Source organism: Polypterus senegalus, chromosome 7 (genome assembly GCF_016835505.1).
Source record: "Polypterus senegalus isolate Bchr_013 chromosome 7, ASM1683550v1, whole genome shotgun sequence".
Taxonomy (NCBI): domain Eukaryota; kingdom Metazoa; phylum Chordata; class Cladistia; order Polypteriformes; family Polypteridae; genus Polypterus; species Polypterus senegalus.
This window is the reverse complement of record NC_053160.1, coordinates 55,590,588-55,601,154: the sequence shown is the minus strand read 5'-3', so window position 1 is coordinate 55,601,154 and position 10,567 is coordinate 55,590,588. Positions and strand designations below refer to the sequence as shown.

The window sequence follows — 10,567 nt, the reverse complement described above, 5'->3', positions numbered from 1 at the left end:
CACTGGCAGCAGCCGCAATTTGATTATTAGGGTTTGTGCTCTTCCTGTTTCAGAGAAGAAAGGACTGTAGAACACACACTGTGGAATATGTCTTCATTTAGTAATCTTGTTGTTCTAAATGGTTCTCACTGGTACACCATTACTGTTGAGGTCAAAGCTAAATGACATTTTACTTAATTATTCTGCTAAATAAGTTTTCTTCATAAGATTACAGAATAAACCGGGACAGGTTGTATCTTGTCCTAGATGGACGTGTAGTCGAGTGCAGCTGTGGCACAAATTGAGTGGGGTCATGCTGGAACCTGACTCAGGTAAACGTGTGGTCGCTTGTTGTGTGAACGTACAACGTGCATGTACCACAAAGCTCAGTACATGCAAGCGCTGAAAATAATGTAAAAGGTGGATACAAATGACATTTGTATAAGCTTTTACATCATCCATAGAATTAATACCAACTCCCATGGCTGTGGTTGAGCATGAGCAGAGCTGACTGCTCCATACGCACACACACACATTTATATATGTCTAATAATATATACACATTGTAAAAAGATGACAAGACAAATGAAAAAGAGTTGGGGTGACACCACGACCCTGTATATTATAAAGGCAAAATTAAAAGCTTTTCAACAAAAGAAGGAATGTCCCTCAGGACACATGTCTCAGACCAGACTGGCAAAAATGAAGACGCTTCCTGTTAAATACAGGCCAGGCAGGAAGAGACGGGTCCTGGGGGACAGACACTGGAAGTGACGTCAGAGGTGGTCGGGTTGTCAATCACCTGGTCTGCAGAAGGAGGAAGAGAAGAGGCGTTATTATACAATGCCATCTTGTGTATTGGCATCGAATTACCACCAGCAGAGCTGTTAAGCTGTCCGCAAGGCACACATGTGTGACAACCTACAGACACACACATAAATATATGCAGTATATTCATTAGTTTTTTAAATCTTTCCTGTTGGAGTTTTTAACTCTTACCATATGAACCACAAATTTCTGACACTGTGAAGCTAGCTATGTTCTTAATGTACATTTTTTATGCATTTTTATTTAAAGTCCACTACCAGGTATATTAATAGGTATAGATATTTTCCAAATTGATAAATCTGATAAATATTTAGTCTCAGCAGGGACATGAATGTGATGTTGTCTCATCATGGGGCACATGCACAGTACATACTGATGTCCACGTGCATTCATGGATGGTCCTGTTTAGAGAAAACAGTTGACTTAGTGGGCCTGCCTTTCAAGTTCAGTCTCAGAAAATGCCTGACGAGTGCAATTGACTCCGCCCCTTCCAGGCTAGTTCCTATAAAGGCGGGCATTCCTGGAGGGAGGCGTGTCTCTCTGTGTCAATCTAACCTGCCATCATCGCTGCTGAGAGAAAGGAAATGGGAAAGACTTACTAACAAGCCATCAAAATGATTAGTGCAATTACAAAAAAATAGTAACAAGAGTTCAAATATTTTATACTAATAAAATAGTTGCTCCTCTGCCTTCATTTAAATGCTAACACATATGGATTTCTCTGTGATCGACAGGAAGATCATTCTAGGGCTTGGGCACCCTGCAGCTAAAGGCTTTGCTTCCTACACTAGTTTTATTTGTCTTTGGCAAGCTCACCTTTAAAAAACAAAGCCATAAACAAATTCTGTAATCTTAGGCTACATCTACAATACTACATTTTTATTTAAAATCAGCATTTTTAAACAAAAACCATCTTTATCAACATTAGCATTTTCACATCCTATGGAAGTATCTTTGTTCACACTAAAATGACTGAAAATGGACATGATGGAGATGTCCACCTACACTGCACTCAATGTCAAAAAAATCCCTGATGGGATTGTAATGTTGCTGGGCTGAGAATTTATTTCAAATCTGTAGCAGTCAGTATATTATTTGCGTTTTGTGCATGTATACAGCATTCAAAATGTACAAAGTGCAATTTAAATACATACAAGTAAGCAACACAACAAGCACCATGAAATAAACTTTTCTCTGCCCACATAGTGTGGGTGCGTGATTTTCTTTTGTAAAGGGAGACCAATCGGGGAATGAGATGTTGTAAAGAGCACAACGTAATAAGCACAAGCAAATCAGAGTGTGATTAGAGTCTGCATTTTTAAAAGTTTACATTTTGTCCTGTCCACGTTACAATGTCGAGGCTGCATTTTCTGGAAAGACTTTTCAAAAGTCTTCATTACAGGGTTATAAACACCGGGTAGTGTGCACAAAAGGCAAAAATGTAGACTAATGACTGCATTTGTAAACGAAAGCGTAGTTGTGTGGATGTAGCCTAAGAAACGTTTACAGCCTTCTATAGATAGATAAAATTTTATTTGTCCCTTGGGGGATAATTTGGCTCTTTACAAAAACTCTTTAAATAAATAGATGGGTTAAAAAAATTATATATATACACTAACACACTTTGGTCTGAACACACACTAGAATGATTGAAAATGAACAAAATTAAACACAGAGAAAACTTCTGACTTGGCTGTCTGTTACTGTCACGTTGAGGCATTATGCAGGAGTTCTGCAGGTGGTATAAAGGAACCCCAGTAGCTTTCATTGACACACTTTGGCTGAAAGTCCTCAGCGTTAGTGTGTCAGAGAACGGGTGTGCAGCATTGTTCATAATGGCACACAGTTTTGTTTTGTCGTTTGCTACTTCCTCCAGTGGGTTCAAAGTCCATCTCATAACTGAGCATGCCATTTTAATTAGCTTGTTGATTCGGTGGGCCTTCCTTGAAGTGATGTTACTGACTCAGCACACCACAGCACAGAAAATCACACTGGCTGTCACAGAGTTGTAGAAGATGTGAAGGATGTCACTTCCCACATTAAAAGACTGCAGTCTCCTAAGGAAGAAGAGTCTGCTCTGCTATTTCTTATTTAGCTCCTCTGTGTTTCTAGACCATTCCAATCTGTCATTGATGTGGACCCTCAAGTATCTGCAGAAGTGGACCACCTCTACATCCTCTCCCTGAGGAGTGACAAAGCACAGAGGCTGTTTGGTGCATATGCAAGAAAGAGGAGTGTGTGTTTTTTATTTATTCAATTCAATGAAGTGATTTAACAACTGGAGTTTTTATGTCGCTACTTATCAGTTCTCACTGTGTTTTAAATTGTCAGCTTCTATTTGAAGTGTTGGAGAAAATTTATACAAACAGCATATAAAATGTCTTAATTTAATAAAATTTGATTGTGCTCATGTATAACTCCAGTAGGTGATGTTGGCTTCTACCTTAAAGCATTGATTTACTTCATTTTAAACAGCTTAATGCTTGAAACTTAAGAGGGAACAAGATGATGAAAATTAATGTTGTCTTTAACCAAAATAAATTGTAGGTGAAACAAAAATGTAATTCATTTGAAAAAGATCATAAAGTACAGTATATCATGTTAGTAATAGATTAAATTCAGTTACTGTTTGTTTAGATGAAAAGAAGAATGTGTATAAATTGCAGGCAATTAATTGCATTCTGTTCTCCTACTCACCTGGAGGAAGAATAAAGCCAGCATCTGTGTTTCTTATTGTAAAAGAAGGTTGGTGTCAGGAAGGACATCTGGCCTTAAACATTTCGGCTCCAGGACCCCTTGATGATACAATACAAACACGAAAGCGGGGTACAACCCATAGTGTTCTATGCATATTCAGACCAAATATTGAGATGGGGAACCTGACTGGGTTCACCCACAAAAGCGCGATAGACATATGCGCCCCGACAAAACCGCGACGGACAAATGAGCGCCGACAGAACCACTAACTGGTTTTCGACAAATGCGCGCCGACAAAATCGCCACAACAAAATCACGAGAGAGGCCAAGAGAGTGGGACGCCCTTGCTGCAATTCTTCCTACATATGCAGGGCGTGATCTTAAGGACTATCTGCGTGCCGTGCTGATGGCATGCCGCGTCTCGTAATATTGACTTCTAAAATAAACATTATTATATATGCTTTAAACTAGTAATTCATATTTATTGAAACTTTTGCAATTTTGACGGCGCTATTTTGTCACCGCGCATATGTCTATCATGCAAATGTCCGGTCACAACCTGACTGAACTACAGGTGGTGGAACCCAAGCTAGGGTGCACTGTGGGAAGGTTGGCAAGTACAAGGTGTGAAAGAAGGAGTCCAAGGATTGTGCCTTGGAATATTGGGAGTACGACAGGAAACGCAGGTGAAGTGGTAAAAGGAGAAGGAGAGCAGAAATGGATTCTGTAGTGGAGACAAGATGGGGAGGTAAAGTAAAGTTTTTCTTCTGACAGGGAAGCAGTGAAGACAATGCTGGGGTTGGTGTACTTGTGTCATAAAACTGGGCAGCAAAGTGTTGGAGTTGAAGATGGAGAGCGACTGTGTTGTAGCTGCTGAGCGATTGTTGGTAAGTAACTAATGAATACAATCTCAGCACTGATGGAGGGGAGGTCTGGGGTGATGGGTGGCAGCTTTCATGGGCATGTTGGAGATGGTGCTGGTGGTTATGAAGGAGTCCAAAGGGGTTTTGGCTTCAACAGCAGAAATGTTCAAGGTGAAAGTGTGGAAAGGGTGGAAATGATTGTGTGTGACACTGGGCTTAAGAAGGAGGAAAATAAGTTTGTGACAAAAAATGTGTCTTCAGTTTCTTCAGACCACAAGAACCTTCTGCCACAACTTTGCAGTAATTTCCAAGTCATATTTTACAAAATCTTTACAGTATTAGAAACAACAAGGTTTTGGTTTTTTCAGCTAGAGCATCTTCCTTACCGCTCTTCCTTTTTGCGCAGTGCCTTGGAGACTGGAGGATATTAAATATTGGACAGCACAAAATTTCCTACAGTTAAATGAAAATAAAGCAGAGGGCATTATTTTTGGTTCTACCACATCCATCAGCACTCAATTAGGCTCCTTGTCAGAAATAATTCTTAATGATGTCAGGAACCTAGGTTGTCACTAAGCTTTGATAAACACATTTCTTCGGTAATAAATACCAGCATTTACCAACTGAGGAAATTTTCAAAATTAAAATCTTTTCTTTCCTAGAAGGACTTGGAAACAGTCATGTATGCCTTTACCACGTCTCGGCTAAATTATCGTAATTCCTCATATGCTGGATTGCCCAAATCTGCTCTGTCACATCTTCAGTGGGTTCAACATGCAGCAGCTAGACTTTTAATTGGGTCTAGAAAAATGGACCACATCTCCCCTGTATTAGCCTCTCTCCACTGGCTACCGGTGAGATGTTGCATTATTTTTAAAATTTTGTGATTTGTTTTTAAAGCCTTGCATAGTCACCCCTACTCGGCACCGAGAGCATTGAGGTCATCTGGACTGCTACTCCTTGTAGTTCCAAGACCTCGGCTGAAGTCTAGGAGAGACAGAGCTTTTTCAGTGGTTGCCCCCAGGCTTTGGAACGTGACCTGTCTTTCCACATCGGGTCTTCATCCTCTATCCAGGTTTTTAAAACTCTGTTTTAAGATTTCCTTGTTGTCTTCTGCCTTTTACTGTGTATAGTGGGTTGTGGGGGATGGTTTTTATTGATCTGCTTTTGTTCAACTGTTCGAACTGTGTTGTAATTTAATTTTTATGCTCCTTTGTACAGCAATTTGGCACAACATCTGTTGTTTCACAAATAAATATGACTGACTGACTGACTTCTGCAACTCAGTCACAGTGACAATGTGTTCTAGCTGTGTATGAGTAACGGATTTATGTGACTCCCAACATAAAACATGATACATGCACAGTGGTGACCAGTTCATAGATCAAGCTGATGGTTCACACGAGATACAAGTTTAATACTCCAAAGAAAACCTATGAGTCCGATGTTATGTTATTACGTGTAATATTGCTTGCTGAATGGCAAGAGGTCAGTGTGTTGATGGAGCGTGAGGGGTCTGAGATTGTGCTGCACATGTTCTCTTCTTTAGGTAAATGCACGTGTGTTTTTTGCAAAAAGGGCATAGGGTTTATGTTGAAAAGTGGTGTTTTTGTCTACGTGTTCTTAAAGAGGTATGGCACTACAAAAAACAGTTAGAAACTCCACAAGACATCGACGTGTTTCTTACAAAGACCTGATCAATACGTGCCAGATTCATTTTCATAGTTAGATACTCAGAAATGTGTCCGCCCCGCCGTATAATCCACTGTGAGAACTTCCTGTCATCTTTCAGGTTTGTGACTCATCCAATTAAAAAGAGAAATCATAAAACATTTGTGGTGCAGTATGCATCGTACCATCAATGCTAATTAGATTGCCTGTCTCTGCTACTAAAAACAAACGCATTATGACAATGTGATGCTGACATGACCTCATTTTTACTGTGGGGATGGTGTTACCTGGCAGATGTGCAGTGTTAGGTTTACACCACATGCAGTATACTGGGAAGTGGTCAACACAAAAAGCTCCACTTTTTGTCTTTATCAGGCCACAAGACTTTCTGCCACATCTTCGCAGTATCTTCTATCTTTTGCAAATTGTTTATGAGAAAGTTTTTTGCTTTTTTTAAGCTAGAGCATCTTCCTTGTCCATTTTCATGAAGTGCCCTGGAGTTTGTTGAGCCATGAATATTCTGACCAATCCCAGTCCCTAACTTGTGTAGTTCAATAAAGTGACAATAAATTATGGCAGTGTATAAGTAAAGCACGTTGTTAGTCTAACATAAAAAGTGCTAAATAACATATTTGCTTAATGATTGTATACAGTGGAGTGGCTAGCTTGCTGAAGGCCCCTGTGCAGCGCCCTGAGGTGGGCCCCTTCTGTCTAGCATAAACTTGATCCTAGGGGCGGCTGGGCAGTGGTGTCCCTGTCACTATCAGATCACACGCTGGTGACAAACAAACCGGCTCTCTAAATGGAATTTGTAATTATTTTATAATTGCTTTTTACGGCTGCGGTAAGTTAGCAAAAATAAAGTAAATTGTGGGAATGGAATGTGGGAGGTGTGGGTAAGTAGTAGTAGTAGTAGTACTACTATATAAATTTATAGATAGATCTTTATTGTCATTGTCACTTTTACAAAGGAACAACGAAATTGAAGGTGCAGTGAACTCAGTGTGAGGCATAAGAGTTAAAAATACAAGAAGACAGAAAATAATAACAAACCAAATAGTAATAAAAGTACCTTACAAAATATACAAATTGCACTGGTTGACTTAAGGTCTATATTGCACATTGGGAGAATGATATGGAGCAGTTTTATTCTGAGTTCAGAGCCATGATTGCTTTTGGATAAAAGCTGTTTTTAACGCGGTTTGTCCTGGTTTTAATTGCTCTGTATCTCTTGCCCGATGGCAAAACCTGGAAGAGGCAATGACCGGGATGTGTTGAATCCTGTGAAATGTCTATTGCTTTTTTGCTGCATCAGGAGGTGTAGATTTGTTCCAGAGTGGGGAGGGCTGACGACCCTGTGGAGCGCTTTCCTATCTGAGGAAGTGCAGCTGCCGTACCACACACACAGTCTGTACGTGAGCACACTCTCGATGAAAAGATGTAAGATGTGGACCTGCTTGCTTTTCAAAGACAACTTTGTGAAGGAAGATGATTAAAATGTAATGTAGGCTAGAAAGTAGAATCTGTTCTGTGCTATGAAATGAAACAATTTCAATTTGTAACAAATTAAAATGACAGGATACTACTAAACAATTGACCTGTTTTACACAAGTTCTGAGAAAATGGATGTCATAAAGTGAGGTTTCAATGGCTCCAAGAAATCTGCCTTGTCGATTGGAGATTGCATTGTCATAGTCATATATATTGCTAGTGTGTCTTTAGTAGTTTCTCCATTTTAACGGTTTTGGCAGACAGCAGATACCTGATCTGAAGCCGTTGTATCGCTACTTCCAAACTCGGTAGTTCCAACCATTTCACTCGCTGCACTGCATAACCTGTAAGCGACCTTTGCAATGATTCACCAGCATCAGAATTCTCAGTTAGCACCGCTGGACCAAGCTCAGTTTTGAGAAATCTTGGTAAGCTTAGTGTTTTTCAGTTCCTGTTGCGGGCGTGCCTGACGTTTAGCAGCACCACTCTTATAATGTTTGTCAGATCCGCTGCTACTGGCCGACATGGTGTCTTATGGAGACAGTACAAAAAGCGTCAAATTGTTCAAATATTCGCCATTTGCCTACTAACCAGGACCATTACTTAACAGAATTGCTATGATTTACCATTAAAGAGTTCGAACTTAGAAAAATTTTTGACATCAAATCAAAGTATAAAAGTAACAATTATTTACGATAATAATGTATATTTACACTATTCTTGTGACATCCTTCAAAACTTCTGCTCATGTCAAAGGTCACCAAATTTGGGAATGTGCACTTCTCTGTAAGGCGGACTGGGATGTGTTGTGCATCCAATTAGGCTCCGAGCCTCTGAACTCTTCGTGTAAACTGTAGGCCTGCCGAATACGTAATATCATCATGGATTGGATTGGATTGGACTTACCTGGCGATGGTGCAAACATGCCACTGAAACTGTGAATTATTAACGCAATGAACTGTTTAAGTGATTTAAGTTATTCAGTTTTTATTTTTAATCTATGTGGACCCGAGTGGGCTCCCCAAGCTTGTAGGCCCTTGTGCTAAGATCTGCACAATCTATTGCTATGCCACAGATTGTATACACAGTGGCAGAAAAAAGAAACATGACCCTATATCAAATGTTCAAGCTTCCTTTTTTCATTCTTTTGTTAAGCTAAACTACCCTCTCCAGTCCAGTAACCTCCTTTTTTTTTAATCTGGTTTTGCTAGGATTACTACTACTATTACTACTACTACTGCTGATGTACGGTTTCATTCAGCGAGCAAAAGAAGTCTGTAACACACAAAAACGCAAGTCCTCCCATAATATGTTGTTTTGGCCCAGGATCTGCAGTACAAGCTCCTCCAGCTACTAAAATGGCTGTTAGCAACACCAATCAGCCAAAATAAAGTTGTGAAAACGCATCAAAGTACAGGATTAAATGCAATTTAAAAATGATATATTTATTTACAAAATAAAGCGGTGAATTTGGAGCCGCCATTGTCTCTTACCTCGCCGCCGAGGTGGAGCGCTGCCAGTAATACCGCCCGACCACGCGTGGCGCTGTGGAGGAGAGGCGACATGGTCAGGTGGCTTGTTGTTATGTTCAGCCTGGAGCGGAGAGTGAGAAATTGTCTTCGTAAAACATCGAGAGCGGGCCCGAGTTGTAGGAATTTAGCAATTCTTGCTGTAAACTATTGATATTATTTTTTTTTTTGGAGTTACAGCAGTATGAGCGGAATTCCTGGTACGGCTGTAATTCAGGTCACCAATCTCTCCCCGGCAGTGACCAGCGAGCAGATGCGAACCCTGTTCGACTTCCTTGGCGATATCGAGGAGCTGCGTCTGTACCCGCCGGAGTAAGTGTTGAAAAGTGTCCTTTAGTCTGTTAGGAATCATCGAGGATTGGAAGGCCTTTCAGGGTCGTGTGCAAATATTGTAATGTTGGAAATAGTAAAGGGTGTTAAATTCAATAATAGCGCAATATGCACTTGAAGGCGGTACTTTCACCCGTGAGGTATTTACTGTGTCATTTTTATTTCGAAAACGCAGAGTCTGGTGTAAATGCTGAATACAATAGGGGATTTGGGAGCAGGCTACAGAAGTAGAAAAAAAAAAACAAAGACGTTCGTGCTTGTCCATAATAATGTGGTGCTCCTTGTTTAGCACGTGTACGCCGTAGTCATACGAATTGGGGTTGTTTTGCTCCACGATCAGTTAGATTTTAAGGGCCTGCATATGGTGCGCCATTTTACAAAAGATGTTTTAGAGCGTAACTCCGTTTCATTGTGCGATTTCTGCAGTAACTGGTTTGCATTGGGTGATACTTTTTTCTTTTGTTTTCCGGAAGGTTTTTAAGATCATGTTCGCTGGAAATAAGAGGTCGGTCTTTGGATGAGAAAAAAATACACGTGCAGTTTCGGTACTTCAAAAGACAGTTGATTGTATCAGGGAAGGATTGTGGTTAATCTGTAATAATATTGTATCACGATGTAGAGCTGTCGATTGAGTGAAATTAGTATGTTCTCATTGTCGATGGGCTTTTATTAAAAATTAAAATATCTTAATTCTTTTTGTTCCACTATAAAATGCGCACACAATGATTTGTGTCAAGCTGTGCTGCTTCTGGACTATTTTGAAGTCCCAAGTAAGTAAACTTGTTGTTTGCACTCCCACCCTGACCAAGACGCTGAAGGGCCACAAGAAGTCGCTTAGTTGACGTATGCCGGGATAACAAACCCCCCGAGGTGCATATCGTACTGGGGTACAAGGTGTGGTGGGGTAATCCAGTGCAGCAGACAGCAAACACATTTATTTCTATGGCACATTTTCATACAAAAAAGTAGCTCAAAGTGCTTTACATAATGAAGAAAAATAAAAGACAAAATAAGAAATTTAAAATAAGACAACATTAGTTAACATAGAATAAGAGTAAGGTCCGATGGCCAGGGAGGACAGAAAAAACAAAAAAAAAAAACTCCAGACGGCTGGAGAAAAAAATAAATAAAATCTGTAGGGATTCCAGACCAAGAGACTGCCCAGTCCCCTCTGGACAA

General features: G+C 40.2%; 1 protein-coding gene across 2 annotated transcripts in view; it reads left to right on the top strand.

The window, feature by feature from the left end:
- The first annotated feature begins 9,097 nt into the window (after positions 1-9,097).
- srek1 (splicing regulatory glutamine/lysine-rich protein 1) overlaps positions 9,098-10,567 on the top strand; it is a 60,213-nt gene continuing 58,743 nt past the window's right edge. For both annotated transcript variants that reach the window (XM_039758663.1, XM_039758657.1), the window contains exon 1: positions 9,098-9,370. In XM_039758663.1, the coding sequence (XP_039614597.1) occupies positions 9,243-9,370 (128 nt within the window). In that variant the 5' untranslated portion in view covers positions 9,098-9,242. The remainder of the gene's footprint in view (positions 9,371-10,567) is intronic.